The sequence below is a fragment of the Pezoporus wallicus genome, unplaced genomic scaffold (assembly GCF_028554395.1).
Source record: "Pezoporus wallicus isolate ANWC-B61680 ecotype Strahan unplaced genomic scaffold, APGP_CSIRO_Pwel_v1 contig_11829, whole genome shotgun sequence".
Lineage (NCBI taxonomy): Eukaryota > Metazoa > Chordata > Aves > Psittaciformes > Psittacidae > Pezoporus > Pezoporus wallicus.
In genome coordinates this window covers 158,465-184,346 of record NW_026635494.1, presented here as the reverse complement: position 1 = coordinate 184,346, position 25,882 = coordinate 158,465, and the positions used below count along the sequence as shown (strand labels likewise).

Sequence of the window (25,882 nt, the reverse complement as noted above, 5' to 3'; positions counted from 1 at the left end):
GAAAACCAGACCTTTATTCCCTTTCCTGAATATATATATATGTGTGTGGTTTAAGGACTGGATAAATCAACCTGATATATTAACCTCTCAGGGTGGTGGAGGGACAATACAACCTACATCTTGTGCCTCCCTCTGCTAGACAGCTCACAGCTAACATCTCCTATGTTTCTGTGTTCCTTTTGTGTCAGCCCTTTACAGCCCCACTGGGAATATGGCCTGAGTAATGGCTTCTGGTACTGGTTTTCCCAGCAATGCCCTTGGCTTTACAAAGGGAAAAGACTCAGTGTTGATTTAATGAGCAAAGTTTTAGATAGCCACTTTCTATATAACACAGCTCCCCCATTTCCCATTGGTATTTGAGGACTCAGTGCCTGCACAGGTAATAGAATAGTATTCCATGGCAAGGGGCTTATCAGAGCCTAAAAAGCACAGTAAAAACCCAACCAACAACAGCAAAACCCTCCTGCTTTGAAATTCATTTCTTACAGCTTCCCCTTTGCTTGACCATGACCTTGAGAAGGAGCCCCAAAAGAGGAAAGGATGTGAGACCGTGATACACGGCTCAGGGTGCTATAACCCACTCCTTGCCCTGGGCCTCTGAAAACAGAACGGAGAGAGGGAGGAAAAGAGGGGGCTGGAATAGTGGGGGAGAAGGAGAAGGGAAGAGGGCAAGAAAAACATGGGAGCACACGAGGTTCAAACCCATTCTTTGGCTGCTTCTGCCTCCTGTGCCTGCGCTGGGGCCGTGAAGCCCTCGCTTAATGTACGTTTCCTTTTCCTCTTTCCCTGGGAATGGCAGAGTCGTGTGTAAGTGACCCTGCTATCCCTCTCTTTCCCTCTCCATTTCCTTTCCCAGCAGCATCTCTCTGGGATACGCAGCCATCTGGCTGTTTCTTGCAGCATGAGCCGAGCCCGTAGATGTCTCCTGTGGAATCTGGTCCTGCTTTAATGATTTCTCTGGCATTCCTTTACATTTCCTCTACGGCTCATTTGTGCCCCTGGAGCACTCTGCCCTTTTGTATCCCACGTACATTCGTGTTCCCTCCTTCCCCCAGAACTTTCCAACATTATGATTGGGTTTCTGTTATTTTTTAGTGCATTTTTCCTCACGTTTCCCTGCTTCCTGTTAGCGCAGGGAGCACCATCCCGCTCCTAACAGGCATCAGTTTTAATCCCATCCATCCTGGGTCAAGACACTGACCTCCGAGGCATTGCTGGAGGCGGAAAGGGAAGATGCAAACGATTGCAGAGGAAGTTCAGCCCTGGGATAAAGAGCAAGAATCCTTAGCTTCTCCCCCTTTGTGCTAGGAGTAAAATGCAGCCTGCTTAACTCCTTCGCTTCCAGGAGCAAGCAAAGATGCTGGGAAAGAGAGAGGGGAACAAAAAGGATCACCTTGCATGAAAAGACCATCTCTTCTACGTTGCTAAGAGAGCATGAGGTATACTGACAGTGTAACAGTAAAGTGGCAGTGTGTCCTGGGCATCGTCCTGCCCCTTTCCTCTTCTAGGGTATCTCATCATGTTACCTTAGAGCTGCTGTGAAGAGATTTATTGATGGACTTCTCAGGAAAGAATGGATTGAAGCTGTAGAATGAGAGCTGCATTTCTGCCTGGTGCTGAGATAATCTATGAAGATTACAGGGCTATTGTTCTAGGCTCTCTATTTGAGACATTTTCCTTCGTATTTCATTCCTCTTGACGCAACAGCAAACTTTCCAGAGCTGTTTTCTTGTGCTTGATGCCATCAGGCCAGGGCTGAAGATAAAGCTGGTGCTTCCTGAACCACTGCAAGTGTTACGTGTGACAAGCAGCGTGCAGGGATGATGTGCAGAGAGGAGGTTGGATGGCCACTGACAGCTTCACAGTGGCGAAGGATATGGACCCACAATAATTAAACAACTGGGTCTCATTGGAGCTCATGACAACTTCCAGAGGCTGCTGGAAGTGATTCCAGATGTGCTCTTCAGAACCTCTGGTTGTTGAGAGCATCCGTGCACTGGGAGGGCTGCGTGTGGCATCGCTCTTTCTCCTTCAGAACTGAGTGATGGCGATGAGATCAGCAGCATTCAGGACACCCAAAAGCCAAAGCCTTTTACATGTTCCTCCAGTAACCGTGTCCTTTTGAGGGCTCACAGATGTGCACAGCTGTGCACTTGACCAGGACACAAAGGCTTCTCTCTGTATATCGCCTGGAAAACCACTTCCTTCTTTATGCACAGCTACTCCGAGGGCATATCCACAGTGGAATTTGGGAGCGGGAGCCCCAAAGGAACCTGAGACTGTACAGAGCAAGGAATTTCGCCTGCTTATCCTCATGGCTGGCCTGATACCTCCCCCTGCCGTTCCCTGGCTGCTTGGCACTCAGCATCCACCTCCAGCTCTTGGTCCCTCCTGTAGGAATGCTGTATAACCCATTCTCTGTTTCCCCGTGGTTGGGATAACGCCAGTTCTCCCTCTGCCTCCTCGGGCTGGGGTTTAAGACATTGATTTGCTAAGGTTTGCACGGGGTTATTTTATGTATTATAGTACTGAATCCTGGAATGGTTTAAGTTGGAAAGAACCTTAAAGCTCATCTGGTTCTAACCTTCCACTAGAGCAGGTTGCTCCAAGCCCCATCCAGCCTGGCCTTGAACACTGCCAGGGATGACAATGTATGCCCTCAGCACCATTAGAGGCCTTCCTTTGTCCTTCGCAGCATGAACACTTCTAGGCTGAGATTGGTTTCTTTTTCAGTGGTTTTCAAGTAAAAGATGTAAGGATACAATTATGGGAGAAAAGAGGGAGGAAGAAGATTAACTCAGGCCCATCCAAGACCCTTCACTGTTCTATGCAAACCATGTGGTGTGAAGCAGGCAGGCAGTGTTACCAAGGTGTGTGCCCGCTAACCTCGGTGCTGCTGGGGTAGGAAAAGCGCTACCCTGTCTGCAGAGACAGAATAATATTAGACTGGAAAACGTTGGTTAAAGGGGTGGGTTTTATTCAGCAACCAGCTCAAGGGGTGCTCATCCTATTAAAAGTGACTATTGCTCTCCAAAGGAAAAGCAGCTCCAATGGTAAGAGCAGAGTGAGGCAGACAAATGAGAGGCAGAAGGGGGTACATGCACCCACGATTTTGCCCATTATGGTACAGAAGTTCAGGCTGAATGCTTCAGCAAAGCTTTGGGATGTTTTACTCCCTCATTTCCTCGGTTTGAGCTGCTGCTCTTGGCTGCTGTGCAGCAGGAAGAGGGGATGCTCGTGTGCTGGGCTGAGGCTCTGCTCTCATCCGATGGGCTTCTCTAGGAAAGGCAGGGCTGCAGGACTTGGGGGGGACACTGATGGTTTGCAACCCTGCTTTTACCTTGCACCTTGGGTACCCTCAGCAGAGCAGAAGGACCTTTGCTAAAGGCCAGCCAGAATAGGGGTCGAAGCTGGACGCCTTAAAATAGCTTTCTAGTGATGAGCATACTGATTTTAGAGGTGATAAATCCTGCTCTGTGCGAGAGCTTACAGAATTATAACACTTCATTAAAACCACTTTCAAAAAGTCATTAGAAGTTTTAACATTGGAACTCAAGTCTTTCTAAATCAGCACCGAGATGCTACAGCTGAACGCACCCAGCTTAGATGTAAAACCGCTCTTTTGCAGAGGCACGTCTCAGCAGATGGATCAGTTCTCTGTTTCAGGATGCCACCAAATGAAGGCTTTATGGGCGCCTTTCTGAAGCTGCTGTTTCCCCCCCAAATGACTAACCAGAGCAGTTCAAGGACCTCCGCATTGAGGTGCCTGGATAGCTTTATGGTACGTGCTTTAACTCCCTGAATGTGCTGCTACTGCCCAGAGAAGCTGTGGCTGCCCCATCCCTGGCAGTGTTCAAGGCCAGGTTGGACACAGGGGCTTGGAGCAAGCTGCTCTAGTGGAAGGGGTCCCTGCCCGTGGCAGGGGTTGGAGCTGGAGGAGCTTTAAGGTCCCTTCCAACCCAAACCAGGCTGGGATTCTGTGATTCTCTTGCTTGGTAGGGAGCATGACTTGAATAATGGGAAGAGAAGGCTGGGGTTCAGATTATGCAGGTTATACTTCTGCCCATGGGAGAAAGTGGATGGCAGTTATTAAGATGAGATAATATACCCATTTGTCTAAAACCAGTTATAGCAGTGGAACAGGAGACATTTCAGTTACAATACAGTTGGCTCCAATGGCGTAGCTTTTAGCTGCAAATGTACCACTACAAACTGACCCAGTCCACACAAACTGGAAGTCAGCCCCTGCCCACCCACAGTTTCACAGTGGGCTTAGGAAAACTCAGTCTGATGGAAATGAGACTGAGCTGAGGAGCTCTGTGGAGTGAGTTGGAGCGAGGGCTGTCTTTCTGGGACACATGGGGGTGATGCATGAGCCTGGTCCTGCCTGTGATGAAGAGTTATCTGGGAATAAGGATATGCAAAACGGAGCATAAGGCTGGTAGTGACTTGGGAACAGAAGAGAGACCCAGAATTGGGCAAGCTGGTTTCTATAACAAAGCTAAAATACTCATCCCAAGCATATTCCTTCATCTTCTGTTTCCCTGTTTATATGGTAGGCAACAAAGTCTATATCTAACACCACTACCATGAGAGTTTTAACACCTTTAAGCAGAAGGATGCAGACATTGGCTATGATTTCATGTGGTCCAGCTGCTGAACCTGTCCTTGGCTTGCCAGGAGACAGGGGAACATAGTCTAGATGGAGACCCTGCAGAGAAGGACCACGACACAGGACATCTGGTTGCATTTGGAGCACTGCCCTGAAAAATCACTCTTATTTCCCTAGACAAATCTCAGCCTTCGTTATGCCTCCTATTCCCCACATGGAAAGAAAATGCCGTGTGACCTGTGGATGCTGCGAGAGCGATTCCACTGCTACTCGTAAGGCACTCGCATTCTCTGCTAACACACTCAAAGCCAACCAATGAAGCAAGTGATGAATTACACAGGCCAACGTAAGCCGCTTCTTGGACATAGTTCAGCACAGTTTTAATGACTCACGGTCTCGTGCGGTGTAAACCAACACCATCATTGCTGACAGAACAATGGTTCTGTATTGCATCATGCCTCAAGCGCTCGCAGCCAAGCGCAAGAAAGCTTCATCTTTCAGGTGCTTCTCAGCCTCCTGCTTCATGAGGCTGGAAGGGGAGGTTATTCCAACTCCTGGAGATTAGTAACCAGATCCTGTGGCAGCACTTAGCTATTTTGATGATGGGTCCTTTAAAAGCATCTCCGAGTAGAGGGGCAGACAGGAATGCATGATAATAAAGGGAGCAGACAGGGCCGTGTGCCGAGTTACTCGCTGGCACTGGGATCCATGTGGAGCTGTGTGAACACACCGGCTCCGAGAAGGGAAAAAAGTCAAGTGGCCTTCTGAAAAAGGCGGCTATTTTTTGCTCTCCATAATTGCTGGCCTGCTACATGTTACTGCAGAGCAGCTCAGAAGAGAGGACAAGGAAGAGGTCCTTTTAGCCTTGCCTTTTGCTGGCTTCCTTTAAAAACGCACCTGTGAGGAGCTACGCTTGGAAAACCCCATGAAGCTATTAAAGAAGCTCAATGTCTATTAAAAACTTAACTAATGGTCCCCCAGTGAAAGGCCAGGCTGTGCTGCTTGGACCTCTGCTGCCTCCACACACAGGATTGGGCCTTTCTAGAGGGGAACCTGATCCCAGAAAGGCACTGCGGGATGCCATTCACAGTTATGATTAGAAATGGCCCAGGAATGCATGGGGAAGGATGGGGGTTCAGGCTGCCTCAGCCAGTGCCAGCAAAGGTCTGCAGCTCGCTCGGGAGCAGCCAGATGGGATGGGCTGGTTTTCCCAGTGATTTTTGATTCGATAAGGTCGCCTTTTCCATGTGCTCAACGGGAACAGCTCAGTCACTGTCTGGCTGCAGAGGGAAGAGGGGGGAACATCTGATTCATGTCTTAGCTGAGGGATTCCTTCAGGCTTTGCTGCTGAGCCCATTCCAGGCAGGCAAGAGCTCCCAGTGAGCAGGGAATAACACAGGGACACACCACAGTAACCCTTCAGCCCGAGATCCAAATGTCCAATCCCATCTCTTTCCAGGCTCTGGCAACTAAAGAGTCCCTACAAGAGGCTTCCCTTCCTCTTGCCCCTGTAGTAAAGCTTTGAGGTCATGGTACAAGGTCATTAAATCACTGCAGCACTAAGAGCATCATAGGGGTTGCCCAGAGAAGCTGTGGCTGCCCCATCCCTGGCAGTGCTCAAGGCCAGGTCGGACACAGGGGCTTGGAGCAAGCTGCCCTAGTGGAAGGAGTCCCTGCCTGTGGCAGGGGTTGGAGCTGGAGGAGCTTTAAGGTCCCTTCCACCACTCCGGGATTCTATGATTCCATGACTCCTTGTGTCAAGTTGGCCATCCAGTTTAATTCCTTCAGCTATATTTTATCTCTATAAAGGCTTTATCCCCCCCCCGACTTTGTGATTTGTCTGGCATCCTTAGCTTTGAGCTTTATTCACATGGAGCCCTAACCCAGGCCTGGATTAAATGAATGTATGATTTAAATACCCTTAAATCCCGTTTCTGAAAGGACCTGCAGCTGCAGGTTTTGCCAGAAGAGGGAACTGTAGCTCCATCTCCCAGCAGCTGCTCCAGCACAACTGGCACTTCCTAAAGGCTTTGGATTCAGTTTGTCCTTTCCCTCTTGCTCTTGAGCAGCTGCTGCAAAGAGCTCTTTGTAACACGCAGAGCAGATTTCATATTCCATTAGATCCGTTTTACCAAAGCCCAATGATCTAACAATCACATCTCTGAAGAGACACCAGGTCCTCATTTAAAGTCATGATGTTCCTATTATTACAGCTGCTGCTTGCAAGAAGCATCTTGGGCTTTCCCTTGCCCGGTCTTTTGGTGCCTTAGTTTGCCAGCATTCAGAGTTCATCTGACAAAAGTGGTTCTATTTCTAGTAGCTGGTACTTTAAGTGTCAGCAGAGACCTTGCAATGAAGCCAGAAACACCTCAGCTCTCGGTGTTGCCCACCTGAATAGGCTGCTGGGTGAGGGTACGTTTCAGAGGCACTCATCAAGATGCAGGCCCTGCACATCAGGTGGCTTCTCTTCAGCTGCACATGCAGCTCTCCAGAGCACTAAGAAGGGAACAGCAACAACAAAGGTAGGGATCACAGGGCTGAGAAGTGCCAGAGCAGGAATCACATCCATCTCCTGCCACAGAGCTGCTTGTAGATAGTACCGTGGCTTCCCAGGGCACAGCAAGGCTTGAATTGTTCACGTTGGCAACGGATCCATCTCCAGGTTTACTTCTCCATCCCCTGCCTTCACCCCAAACCTCAAACCACAACAAATTCTGTACCTCTTTTTGGGGGAGGACAAGCCTTCAGAGAGCCTCACAGCCTTAAATGTAATGGAAACATTTGCTAATGAGTGAGCCCTCGTTATACACATTGCAAGGAAACAGTGGCCACCGGATCACAGGGTTTCATTAATAAATCCCTGTGGCGTCGTGTCCCCCACAGGAAGGGATTACAGGGGTTAACGTGGCTGTCTGCTGGACTTTTATGGAAGAGCTCTGGTGCTTGGCTTTTAACACTAATATCCCACGTGTCTGTGACCCAGCGCTTGCAGCGGGGAGAGGCAAATGGGTCAGAGAACAGAGCATCCCTGTCTGGATGTTTGACCATGGGCTGGATGGCCTCTGAGGCTGGAGCAGACCTAAGGGGCAGTTGTTCTCCTGTCTCTTTACCACTCTCTGGGGTTTATGGCGCTATCTATTGTAACCACACACAGCACCCTGTGTCTGACAGCCTTCTCAAACGTAGCCTTTTAATGGCCAGTTCATTGGCACCTCAGACTGTCAGCACCCAACACCACAGTATTAGGAAGATTCAGCAGCAGGATATCCAGAACAGGGGTTCTCCCCTGGTGGATATTGGTAAGGCCATTGAAAAGCTAGCTGTGCTGCCATACCTCTACCTATCCCTGCCACAGAGGTAGGTATCTCTACCTACCTCTAATACAGTGCCTCTGTATCCAGTGGGAAGCAAGGTTCTGGAAGTGCTGTTCCTCTGACCTGCCATTCAAGTTCTGTAAGGTCAGGATGAGTCCAGGATTTCTGATCAGCCTGCCTTTTGATAACACTGTGATCCTCTTCCATTTAGAACAGTTCTAAGTGCTCATTTGTGAGCTGAGAGCATGCACTGGTTTGTAAAGCACAATGGGGCAACATCCATGAACACCACCAGCCCAGGAACACTCCACCTTTACCCACTCTTAGTCACCAGGACCTCCAAATCCCCTGCAGAGGAGGCAAAGCACCAGCTGACAACATGCACCTTTGCCCAAGAGACCTGTACCTGATGTGAGCTGTCTAAAGCAAGCAGAACCAGCCTGGTTTATCCCAGCTTGTGATCCAGGCTGCATACATACAAAGCAAGAACTGGGCACTGGAAGCAGTGCCTCATAGCAGTAGAGCCCTGTGGAACACAGCAGGGTTGTTTGTACACAGGAGCATCTCATAGCAATGTGGCCATACCAGTTCTGCTTAAAAATAATTAGGACCAGAAAACTCTAATCTGCTCTTTGCCTTTCTCAACAATCACTTGTGGCTTATCACAGCATCTTAAGTCACTGTCCTTTGCCTGACTGGTGTTGCCATTGTTGTGCCTTGGCTATATATAGAAAAATACATCGGAAGTTTAAAGGAGCAACTTTTCACTGCTCTAAGCTCAGAGCAGGTCTTGATTTTGAACCAGTAACTTATCATGATTCAACCAAGAGAGCAGGTGGACCAAAGACCTGATTACCTGGTAATTACTAAGCTTTGCCTCACCTGGGTCACAAGACAGATCTTTATCTAGTATCAGTAGTCCCATTGCATGCAATGGAACAGGGTTCATCTGTTAAAGTGGATCCTGTTCACAATCCCTGGGAAACCCTGGGAGCTTTCCCACTTAAATCCACAGAAGCATGGCAGCTAACAGGAAGTGTTAAGTGAAAGACTGAAGTGAAGGTAGCATGCCACAGATGACTTGGATTGGCCAATGCAGGTCAAAGCAGCAGCACACAACCAGGACACAGACCAGCTCCTGAAGGCAGCCATCTGCCCCCTCTTCCCCAGCCAGCCCTCTGTGGACAGTGGCATTCCAATCTCCCTTCCTTCTCAGAGTTCCATGTGCTTCTTAGCTCTCACACCTCCTTTTATGCTTCTAATGCCCAAGCGCCCTTAGCTCCCTAACCTTGCTGCATTACAGCATCCACAAGCTGCTGTGCTTACAGGCAAAGCTGATAGGAGAGGGTCACACCAGAATGGTCCAAACCCTATTACAAGCTGGTTCATGCACATGATAACTTGCTTTCCTCTTCCCAGATCAACAAGGCTAGCTCTGCTTATTGGGGGTGGTGTCCCATTGAGTTTGGAGTTAGCTACACAGCAAATGGCCACGTTCAGGCATTACACCACAACAGGAACATCTGCTAGTTCACTGTCAAGCTACCCAGCCAGCAGTGTTAGTACCATGTATTGTCAGCCCCAATGGTTGTAAGAAGGTAAAAAGGAGCCTTTTATACTATGAGAAATTTCAGATCTTGATTTATTCCCCAGCTACAGCTGAATACTTTCTTTCTGTTACCTGAACAGCAGATTTTCTATAAGCCTTAACACTTCTTCCATTTGCTTATATATATATCTACTTTAATGCTTCTGTTTTCTTAGGCATTTCATGTTCTTCTAGACTTTAGAGCTCCAACTATGGAAAACAATCATTTCCTTTGATATAAAAAGCATGAAAGAGGATGCACAGAAGAGCAAAGACTAAGGAGTCTCAGAGTGCTCCTGACCTATGCCCATAAACAGCTTGCTTACCTACAGTGAAGATCTGCAGCTGATGATGAAAGGGAATTTCCATGTAGGAGAGTGAGGCTTTAGAAGTCCTGGATTGCTCTTCTAGCAAGATGCCTTTACTGTCCAATCTGATTTGCTTATAGCATCACCATAGGCTAATATTATACAACTATAAACTATCAGCTATATAGATTATTAATCTAATATTGATTATACAAACATATTTAACTTCAGCCTCACTTATTTTAGCAACAGAACATTTTACTTTCAATTTCTGAGCTTAACACTGACCTAACACCACACCATAACCACCAACCACACCAAGACATCCTGAGGTTATCCTGTCCCCTTTTTATAGTGCAGAAGCACTTAGGCCAATGAGCCCTCATTAGTGCTTGCAGGTGGAAATGCAGGGGTGTGGGCACCCTTCCTTTCTGATAAAAGGGAGAAAATGAGCTTCCAGAGTAAACTATGGGATCTTCAAACAGGAAAGAAGACAGCGTCTCTGCTCTGGTAAGCTAATAAGGAAAGAGCCTAAAACAGAGGGGTAATATGGGGCTAAGCTCTGAGGAATTCTGAACATAGTAAGCAGGGATGTCTTTGGAGTAGGTAAAAGTGTTAAGATGGATTGGGGGCAAGATAGTTGAAGTGTAGTAGGAGCAAGCTTTCATATTGTGTCTAGAGTTTTCTTTCCTGTGTTAAAGGCCTTTTTCAATGGTTGTTCTTGCTGCCTACAGTATGCTGGACAGTGCAACTTTATTTCTCTTAGGACGCCTTTAAGATAGGTGCAAGCAAATGAAGCTCATGATCTGTGCAGCCTGAGCTAAGCCCTGAGTGAAAGGCACTGCACGTATGGTCAGGTAGCAGGTAATGTTAGGCTTGAGGTTCCCAGAAGTGGTGAGAGCCCTGGCTGTAGGGATGAAGTGTTTTGGAATGCTGTTGGAAAAGCACTGTTAAGAGCTTTCTTGAGAGAGAAGGCAAGGGAATGGGTCATGGGGAGAAGACAAAGAGCTCAGGGTCAAGCATAAAGCTGAGGTCACATGCAGGAGAGAAGGATGTCTGAGTCAAGGTGCTCCTTAAATGCAATGGGATTGGCCATATGTACTGGGGTTTTGATGTCCTATTCCTCCTCTTACATTGCTAACACAGCGAAAGCTCTGTGGCTTAACCATTGGCACCAGGGGCTTAGCAGCTATGTGTGTTTTAATGCCCTGATGATACTGAATGGCAATTGAATGACAATTGCCCCCCTATGGAGCTGGGATCATCCAAGAAGCTGGGTCTGAAGGCATGTTGCAGCAACCAGAAGGGCAGTGAGGCAGAGCCAGTTCTTGTGGAGGTGGGCAGTGGCATAGCCTGATTGATAGCAGGATCCTGTGCGTGCTTTGGCTGTTGTTAAGCAATCCTAAGGGTGATAGATTTGCTTCCAGAATGGCACTTGTACAGACAGGTCATTCTTCAGGGCCAGATCTTTCACTCCAAGGCTTCTCTTGAGGGATTTGGTGGCAGAAATAGCTTTGACTGAGCTGGAGCTGATGGATGTGAGTGTCCTGCAGGCAGCCCAGTGCTCCCGCATCCTACGAGCTGTGTGCTGGTTCCTAGCTGATGTTGATAATGCCTGACTGCTGCAACACATCCTTCTGGGAATGGCATTGTTGTTCAGCTCTGACCATGAAATCCATTCCTGAGCTATTCCACAGGTAGAAACTTGGTGCAGACGTTGTAGAACTTCATGCAGAAGGACACTGTGCATCATGAGTGCAGTGCAGTGATTAGTAGCAGGATTAAGAGCTTGGAATAGGCTCTCCTCTGTGTTTGAAGCACCAAACCCTGCCTTGGCTGGCTTCATGCATGCAGCAAGCCCTTTGCAGCCTGCTTCAGAAGAGTCATTTTGGCCAGGGCCTCTGGAAGGGGGTTTTCATTGTAGCTGAGGCTTTGCTCTTTTCTTGTTTAGCAGGAGTGAATCTATAGGCACGATCAGGCTTTGCTTCTTGGCAATAACTCTGCTTTTCCCTTAGTGTTAGGCAGTGGGAGTCCTGTGAACTCCTGAGGACCCAGGAGTGCTCCAGTTAAGCGAAGTGAAGGGGAAGACTTGGGCTCTTGGGGTGTATTGTGATAACACTGGGCTTGGTGCAGGCAATTCCTGACTCTCTGCAGCCTGCTTGGGAGGGGAAGCATAAGCAGTTTATGTAGGACATCTGGGCTGTCCCTGGGGATGGGGGTCATGGTTTCCTTTGAATGGCTGTGCTCAGATCCATCTGGAGCTTTGGGTTTGGGAGCTCAGCCTGCTGAAGGGCCATCTAGAAACCATGTCTAAAACTCAGTACTGGATGGCATCGAGAGCTCCCTCTGGGCTTCTTGCAGGCTGAGATAGTGGCAGATTGTCAAGATGACTTCATGTCCTGGAACACCACCCATTCCAGTATGAATAGGCTGCTTGTGTGCAGCTCACATGATCATGGTGTTTTGCTGGTGTCTCTATGGAGACTGCTCTATTGGTCTGGGAGCTTTTCCCTGCTCTCAGGTAAGCTTTCTTGTAGGAAAAGAAGAAGCCAAACAGATATAATCCTTGTGAATGACGAATAAAGCATCACTCACAGAGCCCAAAGCATCCTGTCCTCTTTGATGGGAGCTGGGAATAGTGTGAGTTTTTTCCTTCTCTAATATGCTACCATCCAGCCTGGCAGAGATTTAGCAAGCCTGGTGTGAAAAATAACTGGCTTTAGGCAAAGCTGAATGCAGCAGTGAGGAGCCACACATTGATCCTCATCCAGATGAGGCTGGGGTGTGGATTAGAGAGAAGCGGTGTCAGCTTTGGAAATGGCAAAAAAAAGCCCAAATTAGAGAGACCTTTAAGATGCTTCAGTCCCAGATGCTCCTGTTCTCATGAGAACAGGTATTTCCCTTTCCTGTTGGTTCCAGTCCCTCTAGGAAAGTGGGTTAAATGAGAGTTTTGGTACCTTGGCCGTATTACAGTAGCTAACTTGGTGTCTGTTAGCATCCTGGAGAGGACAGCAGTGTGGACAGGATGAAGAAGAGATGGTTGTGCAGTGTGGAATTCCCTGGAGAAATGGATGCATGGGGAAAACACTCGTATCCCATTAGTATTTGGGATGCACAGCAGGGGACCAGGCACATCTTGTCTTGCCCACACTGTGCCTTCATTTGTAGTGCTTAGGAGAGCAGCAGATCAGTTGCCTTCTGTGATGTTGTCCTGTATCTTCTCATCTTCCTTTCTCATTGCTGCTCCCAAACTCCTTCTCCCTAGTTCACAAGTCCACGTTCTAGCCTCTGAGCTATAGCATGAAGAAACAGATCCCCACTTGCTGAGAGATGCCATATGTTCCTTGGCATCAGCTCAGGTGTACGTGGTAGCTTTCCACCACCCAGAAAATCAGAGCCACCCCATAAATATCGCTCTGAATGCCTCCAGTTCTGCCGGTGAGTCTGTCTCAGAATGCATAATGATTTATTCCATCTGGGCTCTTTGGTGCTCTCCATAACGGTGAGGCAATGCTCATGGAAACCACCCCAACCAGCAGTGCCAATGGTGCATCTGGGTTGGGTTCGGTAGCAACAGAGCCTAGGACAGAAGGTGTTGAGGTGCTGTGTGCCCTGCAAAGGGGTAACTGGGAATACACCAAGATGCTTTTGCATCCCCCAGTGCTGCTGGGGGAGAGGGGAAATGAGGTGGATACTGGGATTTAGATCATGCAGTCTGCCTGGAGAGGGTGCATGGTGCTCAGGGACATCTGCCCTCTGTCGTGAGGGTTAAGAGAGGGGGAGAGTCTGCCTCCCTTTCTCTTTATGTATATCTGAAACCTTCCCTTTATCTTTCTGAAGGGCTTTACTATCTCTGTGATGAGCTTTCTGGCATTTGGAGCCTGCTATCAGCATGGATGAGCTCTGCTAGTGCTTTAAAGCAGAGCATCTGAACTAATTCAAAGCTGGCTCTAAGCAAAGAAGGTCATGTTTAGGGCTTGTGGCAGAGCAAGGAACGAAACAAAGGCGTCCCAGTTGATAATTCAGCTTTCAGTATAGTTTTATTGGAGTAACTGAAGCCTCTGTTTCTTCTCACCATGCCAAGGGCCACTTAGTGCTGTGGCTGCCATTGAGCCCAGCTCTGCCCATTGAGGGACAAAGCCAGGGTGGGCTTGGACCACACAATGTGCAGCATCCTAGTGGCGTAGGGGGAATAGTGGGAGCCTCCCTGAGGCCGGTGGGGTGTGTGAGCATGAGCACTTCCCTCTCTGCTCCGCCATTCCCGTTGCATCACACACTTTGGTGCCAGTGGTATCATCTTCCCGTCTGCAAAGGTCCTGAGAGGACAAGGAATGTTGGTTTTGAACTAAAAGAGGGAGATTCAGGCTGGATGTGAGGAAGAAATTCAGTATAATGATGGAGAGGTGGTGGATGCAACATTCAAGGCCAGGCTGGATGTGGGTCTGGGCAACCTGGTCTATTTGAGCATGTCTCTGCCCATTGCAGGGGGTTGGAGTAGAACAGCTTTGAAGGCCCCTTCCAACCCAAACCATTCTATGATGCAGGGGTGTCTGTCTGCCTCCAAGAGCTTTTCTGTCAGGGGCTCATGGGCTTATGTGTGGGGAGATTTTACACCTTTCCTGGTCTTTAAAACCAACCCAAACCCGTTTTCTCTGGCATCAAGCAGATACTAGAAACATCTTTACTTATGTGAGATGGATGGGGAGCTCTTTCACTCAGAGGGACTTTGATGCCGAGACGACAGAGCCTCTGGATTACTTAAACACTGCCCCAAACTGTGCCTCCCTATGTGCAGTCGTACATTGGGCTTTTCTATTGTGGATCAGGTATCAAGCGTGAGATCCTGCTGAAAAAAGGGGTACACTTAGGATCAGTGTTGCTGTTTAGCAGGATCTATGGGTCTGTTTTCAAAGGTGGTTGGATTTCACTGGAAAAGGGGCTTTTCTAGTGATTAAGCATTGTAATGGCAAGGGCTTGCAAAAGGAATTAAGAACCAGAACCCATGCACTTTAAGTCTATGACACTCTTTGATTACAGAATGGGCAGGAAAGCCTCATTCTTTTGCATTTTAGTGTTTGGATGTGGAATTAGAGAGCTGCAATCCCACTGGGCAGAGCTGCTCTCCTTAGGCACAGGGTGCCAGTGTGCCAGGCAATGCACAAATACAGGAGCAAGTAATCACAACCTGAGCAGAGCCAGCTACTTAGGTTCTACCTAAATAACAAATGTAGTAATGCAGCAGCAGCTTAATTGCTCTGGCCTTAATCACCGTCTCATGCTAATGACTGTGGTGGGACTAAACAAGTCTACTTGAAGGAGAGGTGCTCAGCACCAGTAGGGCTCCATTACAGCACAAGCAGTGCCTGGTAGCACAGATCCTCTCTGAATTAAAGCTAATTGTCTTCCCAAACCCAAGTTCAAGTCTCCTGCTGTTCTCTTTCCCAATGGGATATGGTTTCCCTCCTGGAGGATCTCCTTTCAGTGCTCTGGTGGAGGGTTGAACTCCCTCTACATCATGAACAACTCGCTGCTGACCGACCAGCTCAGCGCTTTCCTTTTGGTGTTTTCCTCCTCAATTCTGCCCGTGCTTTTACCCACACAAGAACTGGGATTGTTGGATCCCGTCCTTGGCTTAATTCCCCTTTGGAAAAGGGCTTGTGGAGTGCTTTGCTGTCGCCTGTGCAGTGTGGGTGCTGGGCTCACGCATGCGACCTGCGTCACTCCTCCTGCCCTCCAGACCTTCCCAAACATGCCTTTTGCTTCCCACCCTCCTGTCCGGCCCTGTTTCCCAACCGCAGGAGAAACCTTAGGGAGAAGCCCTACACGGGGGGCTCCAGCAGCTGCTCAGGGTTTGAGTCCCCTTGGCAGATGTTTGCTCTTCCAGCCACCTCATTAATTTTGGAAACAAAACCCCTGATTATTCCTGACCAAAGCCCCCCTCTTTTGATTGACAGCCAGCGTGTGTTGCATACAACACTGTATTGCTCGGGTCACACTTTGACTTCTCTACTTTTAGCTAATACAAGAAATCGAGTTCCTAGAGCCACGTCACGGGGTGCTCATCCCACCCCATGGTTCGCCAATGGGGCCCGGGGGTGTTCATCCCACCTCATGGTTCGTGGATGGGGTCTAGCAAGGGCATTGGTGTTTCTAGAGCACGAGCAGAGGGTGCCAGCCCCACATCTCTGCATATCCAGCCCTTCAGACGTGGCAAAGGAATGTTTAAAGCTAAACAGAGGTTTCTCTCTTGCGCTCAGTTGTAGGCGAGCCGATGCTTTTCTTCCCCCCTTGATTTCAGGGCTGGATCTTATCGGGCTCATGGAAGGCTTTGATTTCCAGCACTCTCCATATAGGAAACGTTCCTCTGCTGAGTCTTGTCAGTGAATGCAGGATGAATCTGGTGTGGGGAGAGAGGGGGCTGCAGCTCCCCAGGCATCGAGGAGCCACGGTGGAGCAAAATGCCTCTTGCTGCTGCGTTGGGATATAAATCAGTGCCGTGCTCAGGACGGCGCTTCAGAAAGCTGCTTTGGCCTGATGATCTTCAAGGGCTAATTGCTGGAGTTAATGGTGTTAGGAATTAGTTTAGCTCCTTAAAGGAAACAAATCTTGGGAAAAGAGGCAAAGAAGGTGGGCTCCTGGAGTGTTTCATGTCTGAATTGAGTCTTCATAAAGCCGCGTTCATAATGAAGTCAGCAAACCTGTTAAATGGCTGTTTAGGAATTACAGCAACACTTTAGTTTAAAAGAGTTCTATCACATGGGGGGGAAAAGTCTCTGAGCTCCTTCATTGTTCTTCTCATTCGGGTTTAATTCCTGTCTGTCCGATCACGTTACTTTCTCGATGGAAAAAGACAAACCCATTTCCCAGCCATTTGTTTTAAATGAGAATGCCCTTCCAATGGTTTAAAGGAACAAAACGCTTTGGTTTACCTTTGGTTTAATATCTAATGTATTTTAAAGCCATATAACAAGGTTTTAAGGAAATAAGATCAAAGGGAAGGGTATTTCTTTGCGTCTGCGTTGCAGTTGTGAGAGCGTGTGGCCCCTGTGTGTGTGCCTTCTGGGTTTTCAGGCTCAAATTTGCCCAAATCAGCAAATAAATCTCTGAATTTCAAGCCGACTGATTCTTGCAATTGAAAAAGAAATAGTGAAATAGTAAAACAGGAGATTACAGGTGTAGGTTTATGTGGTTTTAAAGTGCTTTTAGAAAAGATACTGATCAACAAAATGAAAGTAAATCTTTAATGTGCTTGAGATGGTCGCTTCCTTCTGTATAAGCAGGGTTTTCTAATAGGAAGATAAGTGTGCTGCCATTGGGATCACCAAAGCATGAAAACTAAAGGGTTTCTGGGAGCATTTTGCACTGAAATCCCTGCGGGAAGGCTGCAAATGGTTGGTTTGAGGGGTGGCACAGCTCTGTAACGAGCCTCTATGCACCCGCCTGCGGCCGCAAGTCACTGCAAGCCGGCTGTGGCTTGTGGCAAACCCCGCAGCTCCGGTTCATCCCCATCTGCCTTGTAGTGTGTCCTGGTGATTCCTGCCCTAAACCACTCCGAATTCTCCGCATCGGTGGGGGGAATAGCTGCAGGGAAATGGCACTTGTGGCTCGGCCTCGGTGGAGTGGGGACCGGTGGGGTCCATCCTCAGCTCTTATCCCTGCAAAAATCCGGCTCAGATGAGCAGCGATGCACCAGGAAATCATTTTATCCCGGGACCCCGTTCCGAAGAAAGCAGCCTCTGCTTCAGCAAGGCCCCTATAAATAGGGTTTTATTTATTCCTCTGCCTCTCCGCAGCATGCTGTGACTGGGGAATAGGTTTGATGCCGATGGCGGGGGGGGAAGCTGGGATGAGGCGCTCTGGATTTCATGCGGGATGTGCACTTTTAATCCCTTAAATGAACAGGCCTGGGGGTGGGGAGAGAAGAAAGGAGGGGAAAAAAAGGAAAAGCCAGCCCCAATCTGGAGCAATTCCAGAGGGAGAAAAAGACGGGAGCGAGAACCGCGCACACGCACCCCGGTGTCTTAAAATAGAGCGCAGGGAGGGAGCGGCCCGGCGGATCCTCCCCGCCCGGCGCAGGGTAACAATGGTGCTGGCCGGGGAGCCGCGGGCGCCGTGATTGACACTCGGGGAGTCGTGATTGACAGCCGGGGCGTCCTAAAAAGGGCCGCGGAGAGATGCTTATCGCAGGGTTTATATAGCGGGGGAGCCGAGCGGAGCGGAGCCCAGCGAGGAGGAGGAGGAGGGAGGAGGAAGAAGAAGAAGGAGAAGGCGGCCGATGCGCCGGCGGCCGCGAGTCCCGCAGCGCCCCGCAGCCCCGGGGCCGGCCCCGCCATGCACTGCCAGCCGCAGCCCCGGCTCGCCGCTCCCGGCCGGCATAGGGCAGGCAGGAGGCGCTACAAGACCTTCATGATCGACGAGATCCTCTCCAAGGAGACCTGCGACTACTTCGAGAAACTTTCCCTCTACTCCGTCTGCCCGTCCCTCCTCGTCCGGCCCAAGCCGCTGCACTCCTGCGCCGGTAAGACCGCTGCCCTGTGCCCAGGCTGCGGAGGTCTCTATCTACCAGCCAAACCCATCCTCTTCCTCTGCGCTGAAGGGGCTCCCCCAAACCAACCCCTGCCCAGGTTTCCATCCCCGGAGGGGTTTCCCCCTATAGTAGGGAAGAGGGAGAGTCTTGCGGGCTCATCGCAGCATGCGCTGGTGGGCTTCACGAGGGAGTCAGTGCGAATGGGAGGGGGTTGAGAGGAGCTCGGGTCCCTTCGGAAGCGGCAGTGACCTTGTGCTGCTTTTTCACTGCCGCTCGGACAAAGCAATGAATAGTAAAATCGGACAAAGGAGAGCAAATCCCTCTTGGGACAGGTTTTTGTACCCTAAACCCTCTTTTTCTACCCTAAATCCTTGCTTCCGTTGAAAGAAGTTAGGCTATTTCTAGTGGTAAAGATGTGGAAATACTCGTCATGATGTTGCAGACACAGGCACCGCAACTAAACACACGCAGATAGCTCCGTCCTGTGCAGATAAAGCACACCAAAATGAGTATCCTTGTTCTAATGCGCTCCAGATCTTAAACCGGCAACAAATCCCTCTTTTTGGTGAAGGAGGCAGTTTCCCAGGTTTATATGCTTCCCATACTTCCAGTGGTGCCACCTGATGTCTTCAGAGAATCCGGTGATGAAATTGCAGTATAAAATACACTCTCCAACAAAAATCTTACCTCCTGAAAATAATACTTGGGATAATTCCTGGGAATAATAAAGGGATAATTCCTGGGAAAATAGTCTCTATTTCAAGGCCATAAAATCCTGGTTTTCCTCTTTCCCTTTCCTGGGAAAGTTCATTTTGCATTTGTGTTAAGCTGTGCTTCAAATTCAAGGCCTGTGTTTCAGCTTAGGGTTGGGGTTTTTATGGCTGAATATAAAGAAAAAGTAACTTTTGGGGTCTTAGTGGAGCTGTGCTAATAAAGAGCTCACTGTTGGGGTATCCTAAGAGTTGGGCAAGTTGAGTAAACCCTCGGCCTTAAGTCTTCCTCCAAACTCAATATAAATACTAACGATTAAAGATCTGGAAGGGATTAGGAGGCCGGATCAGAATTAAGAGCCCTGATGGGAAGAAATGACCCCAGTGGTGTGATCCTCCTTCAACATGGCTTTCTTCCGATCGCCATTCCTCGCCTCCTCTGCCTAATGGCTGGCATGGGTTTATACAAGAAGATCTGGCTGTTAACTAAGGTATTGCTGACAAGGGAAGTTTTCAGAGCATAGAGGGGGAAATTCTGTGCTTGGCCAAAATGGGCTTGAAGGTCCCAGATGGGTTCAGTCTGGAGATAGGCACGGAGGGCCCGATTCTGCTTGCGCTGGAGTCGGTGCCGTGGCTTCCATCTGCCGAGGAGATGAGGTTTCCATCTCCTCCTATATACAGAAAAAGAAAACATTAGAGGGAATATTCCCCTTCGCACCCAAAAGGAATATTAGCCCGAATATTTCCCACCATCCAGAAACACATGGGACTAACTTGGCATCAAAACCTGCCTTTTGAGTGTCACCTTTAGGCTAATATTTAATACTTCTGATTGCTGGGGTAGCTCCCAGCAGCTGCTTTGCCTCTCACCACCCCTTTGGGGGGGGGGGGGGGGGGAATTGTTTTTAATATATACTTCTGTGTCAAGTATAGCAAGTATATATATAGCAAGTACAGCAAATATAGCATTGTCTTTGCAAGAGTCATCTAGATACTCATTAAATAACCATTAATAATCCTTCAGTGATTCAGCAGCAGTTTCTGAGTGATGCTAGCAAGACTTTTGTGATCACTGTTCAATTGCAGCCTTATTTCTCTTTGTGCCTGGGATCTTTAATGGATTTGCCCTCAAGGTTGTGTTTCTAGCCCAAGCTCCGGCCTGTCCTGGTGATGGGGTGGATTGGGAATATCTGCTTCTAATGGAATAAGCTGTATAAGCTTGCGAAGTGAAGTATGAAGAGAGGTTTGCTTTGTGGGATTAAAACCGTAGAAGAAGCTGCCACAAAAGGCTTCCAAATTGTAAGCTTTCTGAGGTGTAGGGGTGCAGTTAAAGTGCTGTATGTATTAGGTCGTGGGATTTATTTTATTATAACAGAGGAAATTCTGTTGTTCTCTACAGAATGGACACTGCCACAAAAGAGAACTGAATGTGTGAGAATTTGAACCATCATAGAATCGTACCCAATACGAATCTGTTTAAATAAAGCAACCCCCCAAAACCCAACCCAACCCCCCCGAAGGACTGAAGGCTGCAGAATCCCAGCACTGTAGCCTGTAACTTGCCAGCGTTCCCTTTGTCTCTTGAGTTCATCGGGAAGCGAGTGAGCACTTAAGAGTCTGTTTGCAGTCTGCAAAACTAAGTCTAAACCTAAATCTTCACCTAAATCACAGATATTTGCCTCGTCGGGGTGGTTGTAGCTGGGACTTGGGGGGTGTTTGGAAGAGGGATGAGTAAGTGGTTGTTTCAGCTGAGCTCCTCTGCGGCAGCCGGTTGGGAGGCAAACTTTGTCGGCGCTTTCACGGGCTGCAGAGTTAATAGGTCTTTCATCTGGGGTGAAGTCGGAGAAGCCTGATATGCCTTCATTTGGAGCTGAAAGATGGGAGATGTTGTAGCTGTGCAGCGTGTGTGTGTGTGTGTGTGTGTTTGACAACATCCTTTGTTAAGTGAGCTGGAAACCACGGCTGACCAAATGGAAAACGTTTCTTCTTTTGGCCATGATCATTTAAGTGTGTGCAGCTGAGCTGGGGAGAAAGGGATTTGTCAGGTAGAGGGGAGAGAGGCTGCAAGGAGCATTTGGGACTTTCCCTGGGCATTGTGAGGGCTAAGGCTGATGTTTTAGTGCTCGGGAGCATTTGGAGGTCTAATGTAAAGCTTGCCTGTCTCACTGCAGGGATTGCCATTGTGAATAGCTTAGAACCTGCCCCAACCGAAACAGAGTGTGTTTGTTCTGGAAGTTCAAATGCAATTCCATATAAAAAGGATCCCTCGTTAGCTTAAAATTTGGATTGAGGATTAAGATTGAGGATCTGTTGTGGTATTTCTCGAGCCAAATAAACAAGGAGCTCAGACCGAACCTGTAACGAAATGCAGAGCCAGTGCGACTGAAAAAATCCACCTATGAAACCAGAAATTTCTTCAGATGATGTTTAATAACTCCCTGACTTTCTGAATGGGATGGCTTAGTGAAACCATCGTTTGCTTGGTTTCATGATGTTTATATTTTCATTGGGCTCTCAGCTGATGCGAGAGGTAAATGACTGCAGTGTTAGTTTATCCTCTGCTTGATTTGTTACAGTGGTTTCCGAAGGTTGCTTTCGACTGAGCAGAGCCCTGTAGAAATCATTTCTCAAATTGTCTTTATATAAGACAGTATATGACTCTTATAGCAGATAATATACAGACAACATATATATATATATATAAGCCTTTTATATAAGACAATATGTAGAGAAAACAGATGTCTTTTCAATTTTACCTGTACCAACATGGGTGGGTGAGTCTATACCCATTCTGCTTTGTTTCCTGGCTTTAAATCCCGGTTTAGCAATACGTTCCAAATGCAATTGCCGTATTTGTAGTTCTGGGCAGGAGAAAGAAGCACTTGTCATGGTACGATGTTCCGAGGTCGAACTAGAAATGCTCCATAGTATCAAAATAACTCCAATTGCTTGCAAAGGAAAAGCTGGGGGGGGGAAGTTGTGCTCCATCCCCAGCAGTAGTGCAGTGTGTGATGTTGTCTATTAATGATTAACACTATTGGTCATGGACGTCCTTTCGGAACTATCCAAATGACTTGAGCTGGCTGGATTAAAACGAATTGCGTTGCCTCTTCCAAGAGCGAGCTGCCAGAGTTCGGTTTATTTTAGCAAAGCAGGGCAGGTTATTCAGTGTCTATGCAGTGTGTTCATTTCTACCAGGAATTACTCCAGAGCTCATAAAAAACCCACTTAAACTGAAAAGTATCCGAGGGATTTCTCATATAAATCCCAATGAGGACCGGTTAATTTCTGCTCTACACCAAGGTTTTTACTAGCGTGTATCTGCAGTTGGACTCTGCTTTCTCTTTCACCTGCCGCAGTCGCGGTACTAGAAGAAGGCCTTGCATGAAAGTAGTTTTGGAGGTGGAAAGTTGCCTTAAATCCACTATTCTCAGAGATGAGCTGTTTGAATTCCCTCTCTTGTGAGGGAAGTTGTGTTAAAGGGGATTGCACTGCTCTGGGTGTATTTACAAGCGCCACGCGTTCTGGAAGTGGACATCGCCTTCGTTTTCTCAGCTTGTTTGAACATTGACTACTATTGCTCTGTCTGGGGAACAGTTAAAGCACACTCATAATAATGATTTGCTTCCTTGAAATGATTATTGGGGTTGTTGGTTGTGGGGTTTTATTGTTTGGGGGTTGTTTTAATGTAGGCAGGTATCTCGTATAAAATGGGTCAGAACTTGCCCCTCTGCTGTTGTTTTATCTGAAGATGAAATTGGGAGCTGCTTATCCCAAAGTTGTTTTATCTAGCTGGTGTTTTCCAGGTATCTTTGCTATTGTCTGGATTACACTAAGCAATTGTTGCAACCAGTGGGACCCGCTGGGAATCCTTGTTTGTGTGCTCAAGTGGGAGCTTTGATAGCCTGGTCCCTGCTCAGTCTTACCAGCCTTCCTAGGCAGCACATGGTGAGAAGGTACATTTATTGTGTCTTAAACCAGCTCCGTCTTCAGGTGTGACCCCACCACGAGTTTCCTTCTGGTTCTCTTCACCAAGCCTTGATCCAGGCAAGGGTAGGATTTGCTCTAGGACATTATTTCTTCTGCTCAAATGCTTGCTGAACCTTTCTCCTTTAAATTGAATGGATCCTGTTACAGAGTTCCTGGGGGAAAGCAGGGCACTGTGGGAAAGGAAAAGGGAATCCATGTAGCGTATGTCCCCAGCGTGGGGAAAAATGAGATGCCATCCATTCAAAGTATGTTATCCGAAACATAACAGCTGGGTTAATCCCATGAAATAAAGCTAATGCTAAGTTATGGGTAGACCTTCTGCCAAGCTAACTTGGACCTGAGTGTGCCATAGCCCTGCATCTTCAGCTGGGGAGGAACTGCCAACCCCTAATTCACTGCAGATGTAAGGATGACATTCCAGCCAAAATTCCAAGGTGTTGGAAAGAGTTTTGCTCTTGTGGTGCATGAAGTTGGGTGCTCAGGACCCCCAAATGACTTAAACGTGTGCCTGAAATGGCAGGAGCTGGATCTTGATGGCTCATGAGGTATCACCTGGGACCTGTGTCCCAAGTTGGATTTATTGAGGGAAGTGGGCCCAGGAATGATGGGTGCTAACTTCAATTGCAAAGCTGAACGCGTCTGTGTGGAAATCCACATTGTTGCAATGCTGGTTGGGGTTTTTCTGGCTATTTGTGCAAATATAGGAAGAGAAGAAATATCTTTTGGAAGCTGCCTGCATTTATTGGGTTTAGCTTCCAAAGAACAGAGTAATTCTAGTGTCTAATAGCAAAAACTAAAAGCAAAATGGCAAAGGATATATATCTATTAATCCTTAAAAAATATGAGGTGTTGCATCTGTAGATGTCCCTGCTGCAATATTTGGGGAGCTATCAGGTATTCTTGGTAAGCATAAGATAATGCAGAGATGGTGTTGCTGCATACACATCCTGGAAGATGCAGTCATATTTACACTGGTGTCTCGGCGTGCTCCTCTGGGAACCTGGAAAAGTCAGGCTTTGCTATCCCTACTTTCTCCCTGCTCCTGTAGCTGCGACCTCAGGGAATTCTGGAGTTTTCTCAAAGCTCTAACTCCAAAACCCACCCATTTTAGCCCTACAAGTAACAGTCTTCCCATAGCAATCATGCTGAAGACGAGTTTATCAACTGAGGCAAACTGACCCAATGCTATAGGCTTTGAAAATGGATTCATTGAATCATGGAATTCATCTGTAACTGCTGAAGATTAGGCATTTTTCTGGACATCTGCCTTGGTTTTTACATGTTTTGATGTCTTTAGCAGAAAACATAGTTCAGAAATGCCAAAAAAGTGGCATATGAGAGATAATAATAGGCTGGGGAATAATAACTAGATACTCAGGAAGCGTCTGTCATTTCTCCCTGTCAGATTATATTCAGTGTTAGAGGTGGTATTTCAGAAGCAAAAGCAGCTCGGAATCTGCATTTGAAACCAGGTCTCGCTTAGACTGAGCAGGGAAATCTGGCTTTGAAATGGTTTTGGTGCTAGATGGCAAAACATTTGGAATCCAGACTGAATTTTGCTGTCTGGATCTCGGTACAGTTCATAGTGCCTAAAAGAAACGAATGAAAGGGACAAATGAAACCTGAGAAAAGGGAAAATCACACCAAAACCTGCTGAGGGAAGTAATCAGCATTGTGGTTGTGGTTAGGTGTGAATAAGCGTTGTGGAGGAATGCTCTCATAGGAGGTATTAATGAATTTGGGATTCCACTGGGAAAACCAACACCTCCACCAGATTTCCTCAAGCCTCACGGCTCGCACTGAAGCTCAGGTGGATCCATCTCCACACCGGTTTAGGTTTAAAGGCTGTGGATGTATAAAAGGTATCCTCGTGGAGGTGATTGCACAATGCCACAGCTTTCAGGGTGTTGGGATTACTGATTTTATGCCTTTTATTCAGCTTGCTGCTGCAAAACGCAGGAAAAGACACATCAAAAGGTGAATAAACGTCCCCCAGCATTGCTGCCTTCAGCACGAGCTGGGTATGAGCAAGGGCAAGAGTCTCCATTGGGGGGGGAAAGAAGTGAAGCAGGGAATGGAGCAGTAGCTAAGGAGCCTTTTTGTTTTGTCTTGTTTACCCACTTTGAGCATTTCGATTTTTTCCCAGTGGAGGAGCATGGTGAAGGACAGCTCGGTGTATCACGTTCTGGCAGCGCGGCAGTCGGAGCGGAGATCCACCTTCAGAAAGGATTTAATGCTGATAGGAGTGTTGTAAGCAGCAGGAGGGAAAGAAATACCTGACTTTAAGTCACTTCGATGCCCTCAGTGCCAGCCTGTGTGGAAGGAAGGTTTACATGCAACTGCACATAATAGACAGCAGAGCTGATCAAGAATCGATCTTGACATCGGGTACCAATCTCTGTAGATGGCTTCCTCTATGCACTGGCTAGAGGTGGTCCTTACTTCACTGCTAGCACTGACTTGGGTGGGAGAGAGGCTGTGCTGTTGCTCAGATCATCTGGATTTCTTGATTCTCATCATTGATTTCTTATGCTCATTCCCTTGATACCCCATCCCTGGCAGTGTTCAAGGCCACGTTGGACATAGGGGCATGGAGCAAGCTGCTCTAATGGAAGGTGTCCCTGCCCGTGGCAGGGGGTTGGAACTGGGTGAGCTTTAAGGTCCCTTCACACCCAAACCAGTCTGGGATTCCATGATTCTCCAGTTTGAGGTGACTGCGCAGTCCAGGTTGGAAGAACTGGAAAGTGGGGCTTTGCATTTGCACACTAAGTTTCATCAGACTGAAGTGAAAATACCGGGGGTAGTCAGGAAAATGGGTGTTTGAGGGTAGCTA

General features: G+C 47.9%; 1 protein-coding gene across 1 annotated transcript in view; it reads left to right on the top strand.

Annotated features, from left to right (window-relative positions):
• The first annotated feature begins 18,074 nt into the window (after window positions 1–18,074).
• The window catches only part of BARX2 (BARX homeobox 2), a 32,219-nt gene continuing 24,411 nt past the window's right edge, over window positions 18,075–25,882 (top strand). Inside the window, exon 1 of the mRNA XM_057433038.1 lies at window positions 18,075–18,340. Within this exon, the coding sequence (XP_057289021.1) occupies window positions 18,154–18,340 (187 nt within the window). The 5' untranslated portion in view covers window positions 18,075–18,153. The remainder of the gene's footprint in view (window positions 18,341–25,882) is intronic.